Source organism: Hippopotamus amphibius, chromosome 3 (assembly GCF_030028045.1).
Source record: "Hippopotamus amphibius kiboko isolate mHipAmp2 chromosome 3, mHipAmp2.hap2, whole genome shotgun sequence".
Classification (NCBI taxonomy): Eukaryota; Metazoa; Chordata; class Mammalia; order Artiodactyla; family Hippopotamidae; genus Hippopotamus; species Hippopotamus amphibius.
In genome coordinates, this window is record NC_080188.1 from 106,364,313 (window position 1) to 106,387,995 (window position 23,683).

A 23,683-nucleotide genomic window follows, 5' to 3' on the forward strand; every position below is an offset into this window, starting at 1 on the left:
CTGATTTATGTACTTTGAAAACGTCATTATATTTGAACCAAGAAAATAAAATACAGAAACTTTGTTTAACGCTATATCTACATTTCTGTGGTTCAGTAGTTTATGCCTCTGCCATACCCTTTCTCCAATTCTGAGTCACCCTTCCCATTCTAGCTAAACACCAGTGTTACCATCTGCTGAGAGAGTTTATTTGATGACTAAGATTCCTTTTAGAATGAGTTGCCCAGGAGAGCCTCATCTTACAAAGACTAAAATCAGCCAAGAAAAATATGACTCCTTAATTTATAGAAATTGTAGGGAAAGCAACAGAGTTAATACATGACAAGGAACCATGTAATTTTACATGGGGAGAACTTAAGGGGTGATGACCACCCTCTGTCATGTTTGGTTTACAAATGTTATAAAGAATCAAGTGCATCTGTAACTAACATAATTAAATGAAGAGTGAAGAGTCTTGAGGCACATTTGAGTGTTCAGTTATAGAGAAACTTATACACTGTAAGTGAGGTGAGAGGAGATAAAAAGAATCTTTTTTTGCATCCCAAACTGCAAGCTCCTTGTTGCCTTTTGTCAGACCTTCATGTCTCCCCTTCTATTTCTTGGGTTGTGCTGCTGCTGCTGGGACTTGCAAGCTGAATGGCCAGTTGCCCTTGCTAGAGGGCTTCCTTATAGGTTCTACCAAAGGGAGAAAAAATGGAAAGGGTGGAGGAACAAGGGAAGATTAAAGAGAAATGGGGAAAAGAGAAGAAAGGAATTTCTCCTTGTTTTCTAATTCCTATCCCATTTTCTCATCATATTCTCTTCAGAGGTCAGAGCAGCAGTCTGGCATGCCCCTGGGACCAAACACAATTAGGATGCCTTTCCAGGGGTCTGCAAACTGTCCAGTCATAAGTCAGCCTTAAAGGCCAGATACCCTTAGAGCCATGGCCCTTCCTCAGGGGCTTCACACCAGATGAGCAAAGCACTTCTTCCAAGTTCTCAGATTCTGGTAAGCATAACTCTTCCCTATCCCCCCAACATCAAGAATGATGGCTGCCTCCTGAAGTTAATAATCATTAAATAAAGACATAGTATTCTTTTCATACTCCTCTGAAAAAGTGTGAAATATTGCAAGAATTACCAAAATGTGATACAGAGACATGAAGTGAGCAGTGCTATTGGAAAAATGGCTCACATATACTTGCTCAATGCAGAATTCCCACAAACCTTCAAGTTATGAAAAAACTCCATATCTGTGAAGTGCAATAAAATAGAGTGCAAAACACACACACACACACACACACACACACACAGAAAACTATTTATGTGCTGGGGTTATTCTAAGCTATTTGCACATGAACTGTAATTTAATTTTCTTAAGATTTCTGTTATATAATTATTATCAATGTCTCCATTTTTCAGTTATAATGATATCTGAAGTTCCCTAAACACTGGACCCTGCGATGACAACAAACAGTAATAAATGAAGGCTTAAAGAAACAATAAACAGGGTATATACACATATGGGAATCTCATCTGTGTATAAACTCAAAGGTGATTTCTTCATTGAATAATATTATAATGTATTCAATTTTGAAAAAGATAATAGTTTCCATAATAAATACAGAAATAAAATTTAAGTTCTTTATTAAACTTATGAAAGTTTTAGGGCAAACTAAATGTGTGTCCTAACAGTCCATTAACCAGACAAATTTAAAACATTTTAGATTGAATAAAAACAAAGAAGTAGGCAGCAAATTTTGAAATATTCTCAATCCTGCTTTTGTAAATTGACAAGGTACAAAGTACAAAGATAAGTGAGTCAAAAAGAAACACTCATAGTTATCAATCTTTTGACTATTCTTTCCCTTCTAACACTGCAGCCCATCATTTCGCCCTTCCACCAGCCTCCAATTTGAGACCTAGAGTCCCACTGAAAAGTATTTTTGAGTTCACCACTTTTCTGAGAGCTTCTTTCACATCCTTGTTCCTCAGACTATAGATTAGGGGGTTCAGCATGGGAATCACTACAGTGTAGAACACCGTGGCCACTTTGTCAGAGCCTATACTATTGTCAGAATGGGGCCGGCAATAAATGAAAAGGATTGTTCCCTGTAACACAACGATGGCTGTGAGGTGGGAGGCACAGGTGGAAAAGGCTTTGCACCTTCCCTCTGCAGAGCGCATCCTCAGGATGGTGAGGAGGATAAACAAGTAGGAGGTGAGGATGACCATGATGGTGATGGTCTCATTGAGAGTGGCCCCAATGTATATCAGCAGTTGATTCACAGTGACATCAGAGCAAGCAAGAGACAAGAGAGGGGGTAGATCACAAAAGAAGTGGTTGATCACATTTGATCTGTAGGATGGGATCTTAAGAGCTAAACACAAATGAATCAGAGAACACACAGTCCCACAGAGGTAGCAACAAGACACCAGCTCCACACAGAGGTTTCGGGACATGGTGACCATGTACAACAGTGGGTCACAGATGGCCACAAAGCGGTCATAGGCCATCACAGCCAGCAGGATGACCTCAGTTACCCCACATGTGCAAAACAAGTAGAATTGCACAGCACATCCCAGGAAGGAAATGGTTTTGTCTTCGTTTACGATGTTAGCCAACATCTTTGGCACGATGATAGTGGAGTAACAGAAATCCACAAAGGACAAGTGGCTGAGGAAAAAGTACATGGGGGTGTGAAGTTGAGAGCTGACCTGAATCAGGGCAATCATGCCTACGTTGCCCAAAATCGTGACTCCATAGATGGAAAGAAACCCCAGAAAGAGGAAGACTCTCAACTCAGGAGCATCTGAGAATCCAAGGAGAATGAACTCTGTCACAGTGGTGCAGTTTTCCTTGCCCATGTCCCCACTTTATCAGGGTTGGAGAAAAATATTAATGGTTATTCTCCATTATATCATCCCAAATTCAGTTTTGCATCTCTCCTAAAAAAGAAATGATAATGTAAAAGAGAGTCATTGTTTTTTTTTTTTTTTAGCAAAGAAATAGGACATTGCCTTTGTGAAGTTTAGGAAAATTTCAGACATTTTATCACACAAATGCATAGAGCTGACTCTTTAACTCACAAATCAAATGAAATCATTCACTTCCACGAAAGCATGTATCAACATAATTTGGAGTTTAGAACAGAATCATTAGAAAGACATCAAATATTATTTAATTAGCCATATTTAAAAATTAAACTTAAATACCTTTTTTACTTGGGGGCCGTTTAATCAGTTATGAAAAAATTTGGATACTGGGAATATTTTTCTTGAATACTGCATGAAACACTTCCTTTTTCTGCTGAAATGATAACAAGTATACTTATTTAAGATTATTAACCCACAAGGGTTTATTTTATATTTTGTTTTAGATAGATAAATGAGTTTTTGTACTATATTTTAGCATCTTTTTCTATAAGATTAGCCTAGCAATTTTTAAATCATGCTATACAATTTTAGTCTTTATTCAGACAATTGTTGCTCAGGTCTAAACTTTCTGTAACTGTGACTCTGAAGCCATATGAAGACCTATCTGACAAATGAATTCACAACCTACATCTATTTGAAGAATCTAAATTGTGAATATGAAATCAACACAAATGTTTGTTGCTGCATTGCACCATTATTTATGATACCAAAACTTAGAAATAAAGTGTCAAATAATAGCATCAAAGTTAAGGTACATATATATTATGGAAAATTATGCAGCTTTCTGAAGAACTTTTAATGACCTGAAGAATGACTAGGATAGAATGGCAAGTTAAAAGCTAGAATGCCAAATTGCCTAGGTAGACTAAGGTATATCTATACATAAGTCACTGTGTATATTTTATTCTCAAAACATCCATGAAACATAAATATTTTATTCCAATTACTTAAAAAAAGCCATGCAGAAACTTGCCTAAATTCTCACAAAACATAAATGTTACGAGGTGGTGTGATATTTTGAGTAAAAGAGAGATACATTCAAAGCCTTTGACATGTAGAAAATGACAACAGGGGTGAGAACATGCTCATGTCTTCTCTCTCCTGATCCTTTGTACCCATAAAATGATGTAGTGGCACCAGTCAGTTATTCCTGGAGGATATGGGATCTGGGCTAAAACCAAACAAGCCAGGCTTTTTCCTGGTTCTTCAAATAATTTAAGAGAGGTGAAGGAAATGTGAATTAAGATATACGGGTTGGAAAACAAATAATCATTTTGATGGTACAGCTTTTCTCTTCAATGGCCAGTAAAAGTGAGTTGTCTTTTCCTGATTTCAAAGTAGTACATAATTTTGAAAACCTTTTCCTGTTTCTACGTTTCAAGATGAAAAATCAGGCTGCTGACTACTTACAGAGCAGTGGTTCTTAACCAGGAGTATTTTTGATCCCCAGGGGACATTTGGCATGGTCTGGAGACAGTGTTGGTTGTCACAGTAGGAAGGGGTGCTACTGACATCTAGTGGTTAGATCAAGGATGCTGCTAAACACTCTACAAGGCAGAGGACAGAATCTCCTTCCCCACTTATATCCTGCACACATACCCACAACACTTGCAAACACCAGAATAAGATCTGTCCCCAAATGTCAATAGTACCAAGGCTGAGAAACCTGCTATGGAGAGACATCTCAAAGTCCCTTTGGCACAAGGCCAAAGTAAGTCCTGTCCTTTCTGCTTCAGAGGTTGTTCACATGTCCATACCCCTCCATGAACAGTCCTGAGGACCCCTCACTACCACCCTCAGCATCACAGTGACTGTCTGGAGAACCTCCCTGCTGTCTTTCCCAGGTTCGATGGATGGAGTCAATCTGAGAGAGGAGGAAGAGGGAAGGAGAGAGAAGTCAAGCATTCTTCCCACTTTGTTTACACTCTTTTCCATCTTACACTAACAGCTGTTACAAGATAATTTGTATTTCCCATTGAGACTGTTTCTCTGTACCAAAAGGGAAAATACATTAATAAAGAAGTGCTCAAAACTTGGTATTTCTTAAAACACTCTCTAAATACAGACTTTTAAAAATGTCTAATACCACTGCCCTCTTTCACAATTCCTCCTTTTCTTATATATGTGTATAATAAATTACCCTCATGAGAAAAAATACAAACAAGCTTCTGGACCCCAGGAAATATCATTCAATCCATTCCCCCCAAAAGAGTGTGTTGTCCAAGCAACCTGTTGATAGGCATTACTTCCACTGTGTCTGAAGATGCTGTGATGGAAAGTGTTACAGGCTTTATGTTTTCATGCGTGTGTATCCCCGGAGCCCATGTTCCTTAAGCTTCCAAAACCAGTCATTGATCTCTGTGGGACATCAACAAGGTATCAAGGAGACAACAGCATCCTGGGACTCAAACAATTAAGTAATGACTTTTATAAGATTCAAATAGAGGGGGAAAACAGCCCCTAGTTGGTACATGTTATTATAATGCGGCATGATCCTTCCAGAGTTTATGCTGGACTGTAGAGCATTGTATGCTACATCCAAACATTGTTCTGTGAGCCAGAGACTAGATTCCAATAATGAAATATACGATTAGGTCTTATAAACTTTGCTTGTCTTACACTCAAAGCCCCTTCCTGGAGGGCATAGGGTCTGAAGTCACAATAGAGTTTGCCAAATACCAGAAAGGGGTGGGAATAATGAACCTCCTTTACTGAGGAACTGCTTACACTTCCTGACCACTTCCTATGTGCTGTGTACTCTTCTGAATAGAACTATCAACACATTTCATCTTTATACAAATAAGTGAGGTTAAGTACAGTTCTGCACCTTTACTAACGAGGTGACTGAGGCACAGACAGTTGTAACTTGCACAGTCATAAATGGAATCACTGATAGAATGAGCCCACATGCTGCTTTTTGGTTTATTCCACCCATCCAGCCCTGTGAGGACGAGCAGGGCTACTGAACGGTGCTAGATGGCACACACCGTACTCAAGGCAGAGGCCTTTTAATGGGTTTCCTGGAGGGTTTCTCCCAGGTCTTCTCCTTATCTGACTACATAACATCTTCCTAAACCAATAGTGTTCAAATGACTGTCTGTGGTCTGTGCCCTTGGATATACCAAACATTCAAGAATTCCATGAGTATAAGTAGTTACAGGTAATTGGTTTCCAATTTCCCAACAACCTACACGTGTTTCCCTAAAATTGATCAATCTGATAATTTACCTAGATCAAGAAGTGTTTTTACATCTCCTTTCCACCCAGCACTCTCATTCCTTTTCTTTCATTTTTCAGGAACAAGGATTCCTCTTATCCATTCATATATTACTCTTTCAATTACCCCAACTAGAAAATCATAAGCAAACTTCCAAAACCTAAAACATAAGAACACTGGGAAATATTGTTTTCCATGAAGCCTGAAGTTTGCTTTAATCAAGACTTTTCAAACCCATGGTGTGACTCCTTGTTTCTCTTTGGTTTATGTATCTTCCCCCCACCCAAACCCCGCTGGAATAAAGGCATTAGACATGTTTTAGACAATAGGGTGATATTCTGAAAGCAGATGTTAGTAGATTGATGATGATAGCATCTATGTGAGCATCTATTTTTTACTGTTGTTCTCAGTACACCCTGAAACTATCGCCACAAAATGCATTCCCTTGAAGGAGAAAGTCTCATGAGAGACTCGAAGAATATTTATAAAGAGCATCATTAGTGGTGATGTTTTATATCATCTGAGAAACCCACTCAGAGAAAACTGCTTTGTTTATCTATTTATCTTAGATATAAGAAAGAGCAAGTTTTTTCATTTAAATATAAATATGTAATTGCAGTCTTATCCATAAGTTTAATAATAATAAATATGAAGTTGTAAGGTTTTGATTAACCATATATATACCACATAAGAAAATACTTTAATAGGTATTGCCTTGAAAGACTCAATGAAATCAACAATATGTACAATTTTCTAAGCTTTTTAATTGTGTGCTTTAATCCAGTTGCCTAAGTGGAAGAATACATATGCTTACTTGCTATATAAGACTTGGCAAGGTGTTTGTGATAACATCAGAAATTAAGAAAGTCAGTTGTTTTACAGAGAGCATAACGAACTACTCCAAAATATATGACTTAAAAACAGCTGATTATTTATAGATAAAATAGATAATCAACAAGGTCTTCCTGTATAGCACAGGGAACTCTACTCAATACTCTGTAATAACCTATATGGGTAAAAATTCTGAAAAATTATATGTATATATTTATATGCATAACTAAATCACTTTGCTGTACACCTGAAACTAACACAACATTGTAAATCAAATACATTCCAATACAAAAAATTAAAATATTAAATAAATATATAAATAAATATAAAATATCCCACCCAAACAAGAGCTGCTTGTTGCAGGGATCACTAACACATGAGCAGTAAGTTAGCTCCACTGTTCTGATCCTGATATGACTGATCTTGGCTCAGTTTGGTTCTGTGTATGATACCAGCTTGGCAGGTTAAGATGAACTAAGAGGGCCTCACACTCAAGTCTGGAGGTTGGCTAGATGCTGTTTCATGGGATGGGGTGTGGGCTATTCTGCTTACTATCTAATGTGCTAGTCTGTGTTTTTTCACATGGCAGCTTTTCTAAGGGATTGTGCAAATTCCAAGAGATTATGAAAAAGCCACAGGGCCTCTGAGAGTCTTAAAACTGGGACAGTGTCACTTCAGCTGCCTTCTGTTAGCCAAAGCTAATCACAAAAGTGTCTTATGTTCAACAAATGGAGGAACTAATTTGACCATTTAATCAGAAGAGTGGAAAGGTGCATGGATACCCGGATACTGGAGAATTGGGACCATATTTGCAATCTACCTCATTGAGTAACAAGTCCTTCTGAAAGATATAATCTCCAAAATTTTAGCCTTCAACAAAATTGGAAGGCAATCTACTTTTGTTTAATGCATTACTTTAAAAAAATTGATGAAAGAACATTGTGAGAAATTGGTTGAAATATGTGTGTCATTCCTATTTCAGCAAAATTTCAGACACAATTTCTATTCCCACCTACCTTTAATACAACCAAATATTCTCATTATTTTCATCTATTAATAAGTAGACATTGGGGAAATTTCTCTAGACATATTTTTAAAGATTTATTTGTTTGTTTGTTTATTTATTTATTGGCTGTGTTGGGTCTTCATTGCTGCACATAGGCTTCCTCTAGTTGCAGTGAGTGGGGGCTACTCTTCATTTCAGTGTGCGGGCTTCTCATTGCAGTGGTTTCTCTTGCTGTGGAGCATGGGCTCTAGGCACCCAGGCTTCAGTAGTTACAGCACGTGGGCTCAGTAGTTGTGGCTCACAGGCTTATTTGCTCTGCAGCATTTGTGACCTTCTCAGACCAGGGCTTGAACCCTTGCCCCCTGCATTGGCAGGGGGATTTTTAACCACTGTGCCACTAGGAAAGTCCCACGTAGACATATTGAGTAGAGGGAAGGAGAAGGGTGTACAATTCATTCAAGCAAAAATGAGTTATTAATGTGAGAGATCTCATATTTTAATTTGCCAGATTAAATAGAACCTAATGACTGCTTCGTTGACATTTTATTTTGAGTATGGTTATAAAGCAATAAGTTTTCAACTCTTAGGGCAACTCCAAGTGCTTTTATTTTTAATGGTTGGAGTTTAGTTGAGAAGGATACAGATGTTATGTTCAGAAAACAAAAAATCATAAAGAATTGATCATGCTTTTAGTGTCTTCATAGGCAGCATATTGGCATGAATTGCAGGTTGGGCAGGTACTCATCATGCATCTTCTTTGCATGGAAGCTTTTCTGAGAGCTAGTCTACCATTTTTTAAGCCTCTGGTGAAATCTAGTGTAGCTTGCATGCTGCCATATTGGCGCTCTTTTGAAAACATATTCAAATACAGATCGTATCTTATCAACTTTCATTCATGCCAAGTAGCCTGTATACACAGTACAAAAAAACAAGCACACACATATACATATACACATGCATCATGCAATATTTACTCAATAAAAATTTTGTTGGATCACTGACTCAGTATTATATTCTCACCTCCTTTTATGTCATGCTTTAGTCTCCTGAATGAAACTCCTACCTTACTGAAACGTCTTCTAAAACTCTTTCTATTGTCCAAGGCCAAGTTTACATAACATCTATTTTAAGAATGCATCTCACTTAGGACTCTAAATGGATTAAAACTTTTCTTTCTCTCAAATGCTCTGTGAAACTTACTATTTTCTGCTTTCTACAATGGTCACTTTCTTAACTGCCCTCCTCTCAACTCTGGATTTTCATTCCTTGAAGGATGAAGACTATGTCTTATTTTAACTGTGATTTGTACTTTTATAAAAGAATTGCATGTGTGGCCTAGTCCACTCCAGGTATAATGAAGGAGGATGAAATTCATCCTTATTTAGTTTATAGAAGGCATTCCACATGGCATCTATACTGCCTTTTAATCGTCACAATCAGATTAGTTTATTTTGTCTCAATTTTTTGGATTAAAGAGTAAATATTTGAGAGGTTGCTTGTTATTTCCCAGTGAGTAAGAAACAGAGTCAAGTTTAGTTTCTTTGCACCAAAGTCCAAATTCTATCTATTTTATAGCATTAACTCTTCATTAATTTTAAATTTATCTTGAAAAACCAACCTTTACAGACATGCTTTATTTGCATACCAAGGATGAACTCTACTAGACTAATATGCTCAATAAGAAAAAACTTTCATGTCCATGATTTTGCTGATCGTATCCTTGACATCTTTATTTCTCAGACTGTAGATCAGGGGATTCAACATGGGGATCACCACTGTGTAAAACACAGAGAGCACTTCGACTGTGTGCCTGGAGTTTTTGGAGTTGGGCACGCAGTAGAGGAAGAGGATGGTGCCGTGGAAGATGCTGATGGCGGTCAGGTGGGAGGCACAGGTGGAGAAGGCTTTGCGGCGACCACTGGCTGAACACATCTTGAGGATGGTGACAGCGATAAATACATAAGACAGGAGAATGATAAAGAGTGTGCTGACCTCATTGAAGGTCGCAAAAATGAAAAGTAGCACCTGGCTGAGAGAAGTATCAGAGCAAGAGAGGGAGAGCAGGGAGGAGAACTCACAGAAGAAGTGATTGATTGTGTTAAAACCCCAAAATGATAATTTGGGAACAGAACATGTGAGTATCAAGGAGCAGGCTATTCCCCAGGCATAAGATCCAACAACTAACATAGCACAGAGTTTCTGGGACATGACGACTGTGTAGAGCAGAGGGTTGCAAATGGCCACAAAGTGATCATAGGCCATCACAGCTAATAAAAAGGACTCAGTCACCACAAAAGTGCAAATGAAAAAGAACTGTACCACACAGCCTACAAATGCAATGTTTCTGTCTTCTACCACGAGGTTCACCATGGCCTTGGGAGCAACGGTGGAAGAATAACAGAAATCCACAAAGGAGAGGTGGCTGAGGAAAAAGTACATGGGGGTGTGGAGTTTGGGATTAATTTTAACGATTACAATCATCCCAAGATTCCCTACAACAGTGACAGTGTAGATGGCCAGAAATATCAAGAAGAGGGGGACTTGCAGCTTTGGGTAATCTGAGAAGCCCAAGAGAATGAACATGGCCCTGCTCTTATTTGTCTCTAACAGTAACATCATTTCCGTTTGTCAGAATGTAGATCAGTCCTGGAAACAAAAATATTAAGGAAAGTGGTGATATAAGACACTAGGTTCACTACTTTTTACGAAGACTAAAAAATGAAACAAAATATCTCTTTCAGAATTTCTCTATGTATTTTTCATGCAAGATATGCTAAATGTCTAAAATCTTGAAAAGAATAACTATTTAAAATTTTTCTTTAAGTAAAGCAATACAATTACTGAATTTTTTAATTCTCATGTTTAAAAGTTAGAAATAAAAATATGTAATCAAGGGATTCGGGGTTATTTTAAATGAAATCCTCCTATAACACTTTCAGGTCTCCTGAAACATTATAAATTCATGAAAGATTAACCTAGCATAGTATAATTACTGGTTATGTCAGTCCTATAATTGAAAACAAAAATGAGACATTTCTAAACAAATTAATTTTTGCATCATATGTTCACAATGTGCCATTAGGAATAAACCCCTAACACTTTACATTTGTGCCTTTATTGTTAATGCCAGATAGCACTTTAGTACTTGTTTTTGTTTCAGACTCATTAAATCTGTTGTCAAATAAATCTTAATTAATTTTTCAGAGAGTGTTCTTCTCAACTTAGGGAGTCCTGGTTGTCAATTCCCTCTCACCACTTGAGGAATAATAAAGTTGAACAAATGATAATGATAATCTAATCTACTTCTTTGTAGACTAGAATGGAGATCTTTGACCTTCCCTATAACATGCAAATAAGGAACAGTTTACACATCTATGACTTGAACCCTGATCCAGGGTCCCAGCAATTATCCATTTTTCTACAATAGACTCTGATCCATGTTCAAGGCCTAGATACTAAGATATTTCCTTTATTCATGACTATACTCTTATTTTATGACAAACTAGAGACTTTAAATTTCTGGGAAATTGTCCAAAGAGTGTACATACCTCAGAGCTGTATTAGAAAGCAGCATTAAGATGAGATGAGAAAGGGATTTAAGAAAATTTTCTCTCTCAGAAAGAATAACTATCTGCAGTAAAGATTCTAACCAAGAAATGTCCTTTCCTGGCCTCTCCTCGTTGGGAGGGATGCATACGTTCTCATATCTAGAGTCACAACCTTTGGGACATACAGCCTGAAGACTATCTGCTCTGTCATTCTCTTAAAGCCATAAGATAAATAATTAAAATTAATCACCATTCTCTGATGTAATTCTTATGTCCTCGAAAACCTGGAGCAGCATTAGGGGCATTTCATTTGAGAATTTATATGTGTTTTGTTTTTTTATTAGTAATATCTTGCTTTAATGGGTACATTTGCTATAATTAATGAACTAATGTTCATACATGATGATTAAGTAAAGTCCATAGTTTACATAAGGGTTTACTCTTTCTATTGTACAGTTCTGTGGGTTTTCATCAATTTATATGTTAAAGTCACTTCTCTCAGCCCCTTCATCACTCCAATACTTTCCTACAATTATGAAGATTGTGTAAGGATAGCAGCCATCATTATCAAATGCTAATTGAATGACTCTAACATGCCAGGCATAATCCTCTCCCTCCAAACTTCCACTCTAACCACAAGGCAGAAGTATGAAGATCCATCTCTTAGGTTACTGTGATTTATTGAGAGTTAAAGCAGAAATATTTACAAAATTAAATATTCATTTGGGAAAATGATTTAGTCCCTCTAAGTGTTTCCTCTATTCCACCACCACATTTATTCCATTAATTACTTTTAGATATTGAATTATTGAAATAACACTTATTCATGAAAGAAAACATAAACTACAGAATTTAAATAAGGAAAAAAACCCAACAATTTAGAAATAATTGTCATCAATTTAACTGCATTTCAAATCTCGCATACAAGTTTAGAGAAATGTGACTGACATTACCTGACTCCCTGAAGCAAAAAATAAAGGTGACCATCACCAGTGGTGTAGTGTGGATATCATTTACCCCCTGATATAATGTGTTGAAAAACTTCACCTCTGTTATATTCTTTCCCCCAAACCAATAATCCCAGGTTAATGTGAGAAAATCATTAGGTAACCCCATATGTAGAAGCATCCTACAGGATACCTCACCAGTAATCCTTAGAATTGTCGAAGCCAAGAATTACTAGAAAAGAGTGAAAAACTGTTACAGACCAGAGGAGGTATAGGAGCTATATCAGCTTAATGTAACGTGGTACCTGGACTGGATTCCAGAAAAGAAAAAGGGTATTAATGGGAAAAAAATATTGGAATCTAAAAAAATTTAGATTTAAGTGATCATAATGTACCAATATTTCTTTTTTAATATTCATTTTACTGTGGTAAGAACACCATATGAAACCTACACCCTTAAGAGATTTTAAGTATACCAAACAGTATTGTTGACTACAGATATGATGTGTATACGCTACATCTCTAGAACTTATTCAACTTGTTCAACTGAAACTTTATGCCTATTGATTTATAACTTCCCCTTTCTCCCTCCACCTGCCTCTGGCATCTATCACTCGACTTTTGATTCTATGACTTTGATTCCATTGGATACATCATAGAGGTGGAATCATACAGAATCTGTCTTTCTGTGACTGGCCAATGTCACTAAGCATAATATCTTCAATGTTCATCCATGTGGTCACACATTGCAGAATTTCATCTTTTTTTTAAGTCTGAAATGTATTCCATTTTATGTATATGCCACTTTTTCTTTATCCACTTATTTATCCACAGACATTTAGATGTTGTTTCCACATCTTGGCTATTGTGAATAGTTCTGCAGTAAGCACAGGAATGCTAGTATTTCTTTGAAATCATGGTTTCAATTCTTTGGAAAAATATCAAGAAGCAGGATCACTGGATCATATAGTTATTTAATTTTTATACTGTGAAGAATCTACATACTATTTTCCATAGCAGCTGCACCATTTTGCATCTCTACCACGAGTGTACAGTTTCTCTGCATCCTTGCCGACACGTGCTTTCCTTTGCTGGTGATGGTCATCCTGACAGGTGTGCGCTGATGTCTCACTCGGGTCTTGATTTGCATTTCCCTGATGATTAGCGACCTTGGGCATGTTTTTCTTCCTTTAATATGCCTACTGGCCATTGGTACATCTTCTTAGAAAAGAACGTTTCAATCATATCTTGAGTTAAGTTTTTAGTTAGGCTACTAGGTTTGTTTTTTGTTTGTTTGTTTTGTTTTTTTCTTTTTGGTATTGGGTTGTATGAGTTATTTCTATACTTATTGGATATTTATCACATACTTGCATTGCAAATATTATTTCCCATTCTGTTGCCTCTTCATTTGTCCATTTCCTATGCTGTGTAGAAGATTGTGACAAATGTATGATGACAATTATGTGAGATATTAACAATGTGGATAATTCAGAGTGCTATGGGATCAGCACATCCCAGTTCACCTGAAGCTGTCTTTGTTTTAGTACTGTTAACTCATGCATACCAGAAATTCCCTTAATCATATTCCTTTATAATGAAGACTTCTTTCTCAGACTAATATTTCTGATAAGGTCACCTCTGTTTCTACAACACTAGAACCACATAGTTCCAGATGTTTCAGCACTAAAGGCAAGAGGTCCCATATAACAGTGAAAACATTTTATGGTCCTATATGTTGAGATATCCAAAGATTTAAGGATCGATCAGAAAGCAATATTTCCAAGTCAATTATCACTATTATAAAATTCTTTATTGGTAATATTTTTCAGAGTTTCACATTCTTGGCACTATTGATATCTTGAGTTAGATTATCCTTTTTATGGGGACCTACCCGCTACATGGTACCAGTATAGCAAAATATCTGGCCTCCATCCACTAGATTATAGTAGCACCTTCACCCCTGGTCCCTCCGTTGTGGCAATCAAAAATGTCTCAGACTCTGTCTAATGTTCCTTGGGAGGTGACAGGAGGTGCATAAACCACTACCTTTTCTTTCTGTTTCTTTTTTTTTTTTTGATTCAGATAGATTTTCATGTTCTTCTGTCTAACCTATGTGCAAATTAAATATCTAATTCCTTATCTCCCAAATGATACTATTATACAGATTAAACAATCTGTATTATCATTAAACCTGAGAAGCATGGTATCTAAAATCTTTATCCTCATAATTTCTTCCCACGTTTTTTTTCTTTTTCCTCTTGTGATTCAGCATTTGTTTTTTCCATGCTTTAAAATGTGATTTGGAGCTGTTGATTCTGTTTCTGCAGAAGCTTCACTTTAATTCTTTTCAATTCAGTTTTGTTTAAATACCTGCCTATTCTCCCTTGCACAATTCTTCCAAAAACTTACAGAAGCAGAGAGACATGTACCTGAAAACTCTAAGAGCCCCTCTGCTCCTACACTCCCAGGAAACACTTGTTCAGGTCACCACTATGAAGGAGGACAGCGAAGACAGGCTCCTCTACAAAGCTCTCTAGAAAGTATGTGCTTCCTGTTCCTGTTTCTTAATGATTGTAGCGGTTCAAAATTTCCCCCAAGTGACTTTTCCCATGAAGAAATGACTGAACCTAAGGTGTCTTTTGACATCTTACATGGGCTGTGGAAAAGGCAGCCCCCCTCCAGCCTCTGGAGAGCTAGCTGGTTTGGGGGAGAGACTAAGACTCATGTCTCTTCCACTCCCTGTGCCACAAGGGCCCTGGAGAAAACCCCTTGCCTTCGTTCTTCAAAGGTCTCAAAACACGCAATTAAAATTAATCATTGTTTTCTCATGTAATTCACGTTTCTTGGAAAACCTGAAGAAAAACAAATTGCAGGTTTAGAAACATTTTATATGAATGTTAATCAAAATTTGTATGTTTTCTCCCCATGGTCCATGACCATTCCCATAGACTCCAAAAATGTTGGATAATGAGAAGTCATAGCAGAAGTTACCTTTATTACTCAGCAAACATTTCTCATTTTTAGCACTTTTCTTTACTGTTTTAATTTTTTAGATTTATTGAAGTATAATTGACAAAAATTGTAGGTATTTAAGGTATACCATTTGATGTTCTGGTAAACATATACATTGTGAAATAATCACCACCATCAAGCTAATTAACATGTACATCTCTTCATGTTACCATTTTTCCTCTTTTTTTAAATAATGAAAACACTTAAGTTCTACCCACTTAGCAAGTTTCTTTCTTTTTAATTTTTATTTTATTTTATGTATATATATATATTTTGGGGGGCTGTGTTGGATCTTTGATGCTGCACATGGTCTCTCTCTAGTTGCGGCAAGCTAGGGCTACTCTTTGCTGTGGTGAGTAGGCTTCTCAGTGCTGTGGCTCCTCTTGCTGTAGAGCACAGGCTCTAGGCGGGCAGGCTTCAGTAGTTGCGGGGCATAGGTTTAGCTGCTCCACAGCATGTGGGATCTTCCCGGATCAGGGAACAAACCTGTATCCCCTGAACTGGCAGGTGGATTCTTAACTTTGTACCCTGTGACCAACATCTCTCCATTCCCTTCTCCTCTCTGCCCTAACAACCATCATTCTATGTTCTGCTTCTATGAGTCTATTTTAGATTACACACACAAGTGAGATCATGCAGTATTTCTTTTCAAAAAATATTTACATCTCTACCATGTTCCTGAGCTCTGTAAGACATAGCTGGCCCTGGTGACACTGACTATACTGAAGACTGGGAAGATCCTATCTTCAGGTCACTCAGCTACTTTGTTATCATCCTGCCAATGATATTACTATTTGTGGGAACAGAATCCTTAGCTTTATGTTCTTCATCTGAAATACCTGGCATAACTCTGATTTTCTTCACATCAGGAGTAAGGATGTGCTCACCATTCAAGTTCATGTATTAATTGCTACAGCCAAACCTGGATTTCATTTATTAAAATATTTAATTCATTTTAAAAAATTCTGAATATTATTTTGTTAGGTATTGATTATTCTTTTCAAAAGTCATTTTTAATCTGGTATGAGCAAATGCTCTTGTGATTTAATTTACTTCTTGCAGTGTGAATATTAAAGAAGATTGACTGTATGGCAAAAACATTTGCAAGAAACTCTGCAATTTGCTGCCATTAAATGTGATGTTTAATTTTTGTTCCTTATAAATGTCATCTCCTCATTACTATTGTATCCATTTAGAGGTACAATATATTTCTGTCAGTGTTTTAAGATAGCGAAGGCTAATAGAAAAGGTAGTGTATACTACACTAGCATAACACCACTGGGTCTTGCAGAGAAAATTTTGTACTTTGAATGTTAAATAATGTTATAAAATAACATATCCTTTACTCCTTTTTAAAGAATAAAAAGCTGATCAGTGAGGGATGTAACTGTGGGATATTACCCAGTCTTGTAGAAAAATCAATGCTAAACATACAATTAATTAAAGAATTTAATGTATGTTAATGGATATATTACACACTAATAGCGAAGAAAAGAATGCTCAATAAAAGTTGTTGTAAACATTACTATATAGCTTGGGAAGGGAAATTGGACAATTTGTAATCATCCTTCATATAGCAAACAAATAAACAAAACCCAATAAGTTTCATACATACTAAAATTGAAGTTTAAAATACCATACAAACTTGAGATACAATATAGAATTAAGCAGGATTTATTTTCACTGCATTTATACTTCAAATTGCCAAATAATGAGTATAAATACATAAAAAATGTTAGCTACAGATCAATAGCAGGCCTAATCCATAAAATTAAATGACATTATCAAATTATGATATTTTGTAAGTATTATCCTTAGAGGTTAATGCTTTTAATATGTAAAATGCCTCACAAATTATTATGAAAAACATCAACATCCAGTAGAAATGTGAGCAAATTCTTTGAAAAGAAATCTCACAGAACAGAGTTTAAAATCATTGAATATTAAAATGCTTTCATTTTTAAATTCTATTGTCATTTTAATATTTTTTCCTCATGTCCCTAATTCTCTTGCTGATACAGAAAATATATCTATCTCTTGGTTAAAATCAGCATTAGGATGTTTTCCTCAGGCTTGTTATATTCAAACAACAAAATGTTTCTGTATAGACATTTTCTTGCTGATTTATGTACTTTGAAAATGTCATTTTATTTGACCCAATACAAAATAATACAGAAATAAAGCTTAACACTATATCTACATTTCTATATTTCAGTAATTTATGCCTCTGCCACACCGCTTTCCCCAATTCTGAATTACCCTTTCCATTCTATTTGATCACCAAACTCACCAACTACTGAGAGAATTTATTTGATTACTAAGATTCCTTTTGGAATGAGTTGCCCAGGAAAGTCTCATTTTAGTTATTGTGACTAAAAGCAGCCAAGGAAAACATAAAACTTTAAGTTATAAATATTGTAGTGAAAGCAATACATTTAACATATAACATGGAATTGTGTAATTTTACATGGAGAGAACTTAACATGTGACTACCACCTTCCATCATGTTTGGTTTACAAATGTTATAAAGAATCAAGTGCATCTGTAACTAACACAATGAAATGAAAAATAAAGAGACTTGAGGTGCACTTGAGTGTTCAGTTGTAGAGAGAATTATACACTCTAAGTGAGGTGAGAAGAGATAAAAGGAATCTCTTTTTGTGTCCCAAACTGCAAGCCCCTTGTTGCTTTTTGTCAGATCTTCGTGTCTCCCCTTCTATTTCTTAGGCTGTGATGCTGCTGCTGGGACTTGCAAACTGAATCCCTCAGATGTCCTTGCTAGAGGGCTTCCTTTTAGTTTCCGCCAAAGGGAGAAAAAAAAAACCGAAAGGGTGGGGAAAAGGAAGGAAGATTAAAGAGAAATGGGGAGAAGAAAGGAAAGAAATTTCTTCCTGTTTCCCAGTTGCTATTCCAGTTTCTCATCATACTCTCTTCAGAGGTCAGAGCAGCAGTCTGGCATGCCCCTGGGACCAAACACCATTAGGGTGCCTCTCCAGGGGTCTGCAAACTGTCCAGTCTTAAGCCAGCCTTAAGGGCCCAATACTCTTAGAGCCATGGCCCTTCCTCAGGGGCTCCACACCAGATAAACAGAGGACTTCCTTTAAGTTCTGAGATTCCTCTTCTCTACCTTCCCTCAACATTAAGAGTGATGGATGCTTCCTGAAGTTAATAATCATTACATTAATACATAGCATTTTTTCAGTGGTTTTCTGAAAAAGTTTCCAACATTACAAGAATTACGAAAATGTGACACAGAGACATGGAGTGAGCATTGTTATTCAAACAATGGTTCAGATATACTTGCTCAATGCAGAGTTGCCATAGACCTTTAATTTATTAAAAAAAAAAGAATGCATCTGTGAATCATAATAAAATGAGGTATGCCTGTACACACAAACACACACACACACACACACACACACACAGAGCTACTTATGTACCACTGATTATTCTAAGCTATTTGCACATGATCTGCAATTTAATTTTGTTAAGATTTCTGTGAAATAAGTATTATAAATGTCTCCATTTTTCAAATATAATGATACATGAAGTTCCCCAAACACTGGACACTGTGATGACAACAAAAAATAAGGAAGGAAGCAAGAAATAAACAATAAGCACAGTATGCACACACATAAGAATCTCATCTGTGCATAAACTTAGAGGTTTATTTTTCATTGTAAAGTAACAGGAATTCAATTTTGAAATAGATCATAGTTTCCATACTAGATACAGAAATAAAATGTAAGTTCTTTATTAAACTCATGAAAGTTTTACAGCAAACTAAATGTGCCTGTCTCAACAGTCCATTACCCAGACCCAGTTAAAGCATTTTAGATTGAATAAAAGCAAAGAAGTAGGCTGCAAATTTTGATATTTGCTCAACCCTACACTTGTAAATTGGCAAGGCACAAGGAACAAAGTTAAGTGAATCAAAAAGACTCATAGCTAACCACCTCTGTCCTCCCCCTTCCAACACTGCAGCCATCACCACCTTTCTACCAGTCTCCAAATTAGGACCCTGGTGCCTGCTAGGAAAATGTTTTGGAGTTCACTACTTTTACGTGAGCTTCTTTCACATCCTTGTTCCACAGACTATAGATTAGGGGGTTCAGCATGGCAATCACTACCACTTTGTCAGAGTTTATATTGTTGTTGCCAGAATGGGGCCAGCAAAAAATGAAAAGGATTGTTCCATGAAAGACAACAATGGCTGTGAGGTGGGAGGCACAGGTAGAAAAGGTTTTGCACCTTCCCTCTGCAGAGCGCATCCTCAGGATGGTGAGGAGGATAAACAAGTAGGAGGTGAGGATGACCATGATGGTGATGGTCTCATTGAGAGTGGCCACAATGTATATCAGCAGTTGATTCACAGTGACATCAGAGCAAGCAAGAGACAAGAGAGGGGGTAGATCACAAAAGAAGTGGCTGATCACATTTGATCTGTAGGATGGGATCTTAAGAGCTAAACACAAGTGAATCAGAGAACACACAGTCCCACAGAGGTAGCAACAAGACACCAGCTCCACACAGAGGTTTCGGGACATGGTGACCATGTACAACAGTGGGTCACAGATGGCCACAAAGCGATCATAGGCCATCACAGCCAGCAGGATGACCTCAGTTACCACACATGTGCAAAACAAGTAGAATTGCACAGCACATCCCAGGAAGGAAATGGTTTTGTCTTCATTTAAGATGTTAGCCAACATCTTTGGCACGATGATAGTGGAGTAACAGAAATCCACAAGGGACAAGTGGCTGAGGAAAAAGTACATGGGGGTGTGGAGTCGAGGGCTGACCTGAATAAAGGCAATCATGCCCACATTGCCCAAAACTGTGACTCCATAGATGGAAAGAAACCCCAGGAAGAGGAAGACTCTCAGCCCAGGGGCATCTGAGAATCCAAGGAGAATGAACTCTGTCCCAGTGGTGCAGTTTTCCTTGCCCATATCCCCACTTTATAAGGGCTGGAGAAAAATATTAATGGTTATTCTCCATTATATCATCCCAAATTAGTTTTGTCTGTCTCTTAAAGAAGACATGATAATATATAAGATAATTTTTTCAGCAAAGAAATAGGACATTGCCTTTGTGAAGTTTAGGAAAAGTTCAGACATTGTAGCCCATAAATGTGTAGATCTCACAATTTAATTCACAAATCACGGAAACTAATTCACATCCATGAAAATCTGTGTGATTCCTTAAACTAGTTTTATACATTTTAGAGCTTGTAACTGAGTCATCAGAAAGAGATCAAATATTATTTAATCAGCTATAGTGTTTTATGAAATTCAAATCTCTGTTTAGTGGCAGTACTGAAAATATTGGGATCTCAGGAAATATTTATTTTTAAAGTACCACATAGTAACTTTCATCATTCTCACTGAAATGATAAGATGTATGCTTTAAGGTCATTAACCCACAGCATTCTTTTCAATATGTTTTAAATGGAAAATTAGTATTTAGACTCTATATCATCATTTTTCTGTATAAAGATAGCATAGTGATTTTGTTAATTATGCTATACGTCTGCCATTGTTCAGGGAATCAGTGCTCAGATTCAAACTTTCTGTAACTGTGATTCTAAAGCTTTATAAAGATCTATTTGTCAAATAAATTCACTGCTTTAAATTTATTTGAAGAACTAAACAAAGACGTGAATATGAAATTAACAAAAATGCTTGATGCTGCATTATACCATTATTTATGATAGTAAAACTTAGAAATAAGGTGTAAATATCAAAAACATAATCAAAGTTATGATACACACACATGTATATACATACTATAGTTTTATGGTCTATATACTCTATAACCATAGTTATGTGTATGCAACGAAAAACTATGCAGCTTTTTGAAGAAATTTTAAGGACTTGAAAAATGACTGTGAAAAATGGCAAGTGAAAAATCTAAGCCACATTGCACAGATAGAATATAACATATCTGTACATAAATTGTGTCGTATATTTAGTCCTCACAATATCAATGAAGCATAAATAGTTTATTCCAATTCTTTAAAAAAAAAGTAATGGGGAAGGTTGTTTGAATTCTCACAAAACATTGTGTTTTGTGGTGGACTGGAGAGGGAGGGTGGGGTTTTTAAAAATAAAAGACAGATATATTCAAGCCATTTGACATATAGAAAATGCCAACAGAGGATAAGAACATGCATATTTCCTCTCTCTCCTGACCCCTGGTAATTTTAAATGCTTCACAGCCACCAGTTGCTTATTCCTAGAGGAAAGAGAATCTGGACCAAAACCCAAAATATCATTAATACCAAGGATGAGAAACCTGCTATGGAGAAATATCTCAAAGTCCCTTTGGCACAAGGACCAAGTAATTACTTTCCTTTCTGCTTTGGAGGTGGTTCACTTGTCTGTATCCCTCCACGAAGAATCCTGAGGACTCCTCACTAACATCTCAGCATCAGAGTGACTGTCAGGAGAAGCTCCCTGCTGTCTTTCCCAGGTTCCATGGATGGAGTCAATATGAGAGAGCGGGAAGAGGAAGGAGAAAGAAGCATTCTTCCCACTTTGTTTAAGCTTGTCTCCCTGATACACTAATAGCTGTTACAAGATATCTGGTCCTGCAGATTAAATTTCTACCATTTTTCATTGAAGTTTTTCCTCAAAAAGGGTAAAAACCTTTATATCAGAGTTCCTCAAACATGGCATTTCTTAAATCACTCTCTAATTAAGAGACAACTAAATACAGATTCTTATAAATAGGTCAATACCACTGCCTTCCCACTCCCCTGAAATCAGAGCGTAGTCCTACCAACCAACCTGCAGAATAGACATTGCTTCCTCTGTTTCTGAAGATGATGGAAAATGTTATAGACTTTATGTTTTCATGTGTGAGTATCTCTGGGGCCCATATTCCTTAAGTTTCCAAAACCTATCACTGATGTCTGTGGGACGTCAACAAGATATCAAGAAAACATCATCTTGGGGCTCAGATAATCAATGAATTTTATGAGATACAAACAGGGGGGGAAACTATCCCAACTTAGTACATGTTATTGTAATCCAACATGATTCCTTCCAGACGTTGTGAGGAATTGCAGAGCATTGTATGCTGCATCTAAACATTGCTCTGTGAACCAGGGCCTACACTGTCACTATGAAATATAAGAGGTTTTTTAGACTTTGCCTGACTTGTACTCAAAACTCCCTTTTTGAAGGATTAGGGTCTGAAGTCACACCAGAGTTCTGCCAAATACCAGATGGTGGGAATAATGAACCTCTTTTACTGAGAATAATATGAACTGCTTACACTTCCTGACCACTTCATATGTGCTGTGTACTCTTCTGAAAACAACTATCAACACACTTCATCTTTATACAAAAAGGTGAGGTAAGTGCAGTTCTGCACCTTTACTAATGAGGTGACCAAGGCACAGACAGGTGTAACTTGCACAGAGTCAGAAATGGAGTCACTGACAGAATGAGCCCACATGCTGCGTTTTGGCTTGTGCCACCCGTTTGGCCCTGTGAGGACGAGCAGGGCTACTGAATGGTGCTGGATGGCACACACCCTACTCAAGGCAGAGGCCATTTAATGGGTTTCCTGGAGGGTTTCTCCCAGGTCTGCTCCTTGTCTGACTACATAACATCTCCCTAAGCCAATAGTGTTCAAACATGAGTCTGTGGTTTGTGTCTTTGTCTATACCAAATATTACAAGAATTCCTTTAATATAATGTTACAGGTAATCAGTTGCCAAATACTCAATAACCTATATGGATTTCCCTGAAATTGATCCATCTGAAAATTTCCTGAATTTGAAGAATTTTTCTGTATCTTCTTTCTACCTAGCAACTTGCACTATACCTTTTCTTTCATTTTTCAGAAGCAAGGATTTCTCTTATCTGTTCACATGTTACTCTGTGAATTATCCCAGTTAGAAAAGCAAAAGCAAACTTTCAAAACATAAAACATAAGAACACTGTGAAATATTATTTTCCATGAAGCCTGAAGTTTGCTTTAATCAAGAGATTTCAAACCTATGGTGTGACTTCTTGCTTCTCTCTGACACATAAATATAGATATAGATAGATAGATAAAGTGTATATACATTTATTTTCTTTGGAAAATAATGGCATTAGATGTGTTTCAGCCAATACAGTGATGTTTGGAAATCACATATTAATAGATTGATGATATTTGTTTAACATCTACTTGTTATTGTTCTTAAAACCCT

The 23,683-nt window shown here is 36.8% G+C and overlaps 3 protein-coding genes across 3 annotated transcripts; all 3 read right to left on the minus strand.

The window, feature by feature from the left end:
- Nucleotides 1-1,866: 1,866 nt before the first annotated feature.
- Nucleotides 1,867-2,847, minus strand: LOC130848543 (olfactory receptor 5L1-like). Its single transcript, XM_057727007.1, has one exon. The coding sequence runs from the start codon at nucleotides 2,845-2,847 to the stop codon at nucleotides 1,867-1,869; it is 981 nt and encodes a 326-aa protein (XP_057582990.1).
- Nucleotides 2,848-9,644: 6,797 nt separating this feature from the next.
- LOC130849282 (olfactory receptor 5D18-like) lies at nucleotides 9,645-10,586 on the minus strand. The gene has a single exon (XM_057728056.1). The coding sequence runs from the start codon at nucleotides 10,584-10,586 to the stop codon at nucleotides 9,645-9,647; it is 942 nt and encodes a 313-aa protein (XP_057584039.1).
- Nucleotides 10,587-19,508: 8,922 nt separating this feature from the next.
- On the minus strand, nucleotides 19,509-20,429 carry LOC130849645 (olfactory receptor 5L1-like). Its single transcript, XM_057728680.1, has one exon. It carries the CDS (start codon nucleotides 20,427-20,429, stop codon nucleotides 19,509-19,511), a length of 921 nt encoding a protein of 306 aa, XP_057584663.1.
- Between the last annotated feature and the right edge of the window lie 3,254 nt (nucleotides 20,430-23,683).

What these genes read in the sequence shown, in the direction of transcription:
- LOC130848543 (XM_057727007.1), bottom strand. Translation starts at nt 2,847, where the DNA reads ATGGGCAAGGAAAACTGCACCACTGTGACAGAGTTCATTCTCCTTGGA.
- LOC130849282 (XM_057728056.1), bottom strand. Translation starts at nt 10,586, where the DNA reads ATGTTACTGTTAGAGACAAATAAGAGCAGGGCCATGTTCATTCTCTTG.
- LOC130849645 (XM_057728680.1), bottom strand. Translation starts at nt 20,429, where the DNA reads ATGGGCAAGGAAAACTGCACCACTGGGACAGAGTTCATTCTCCTTGGA.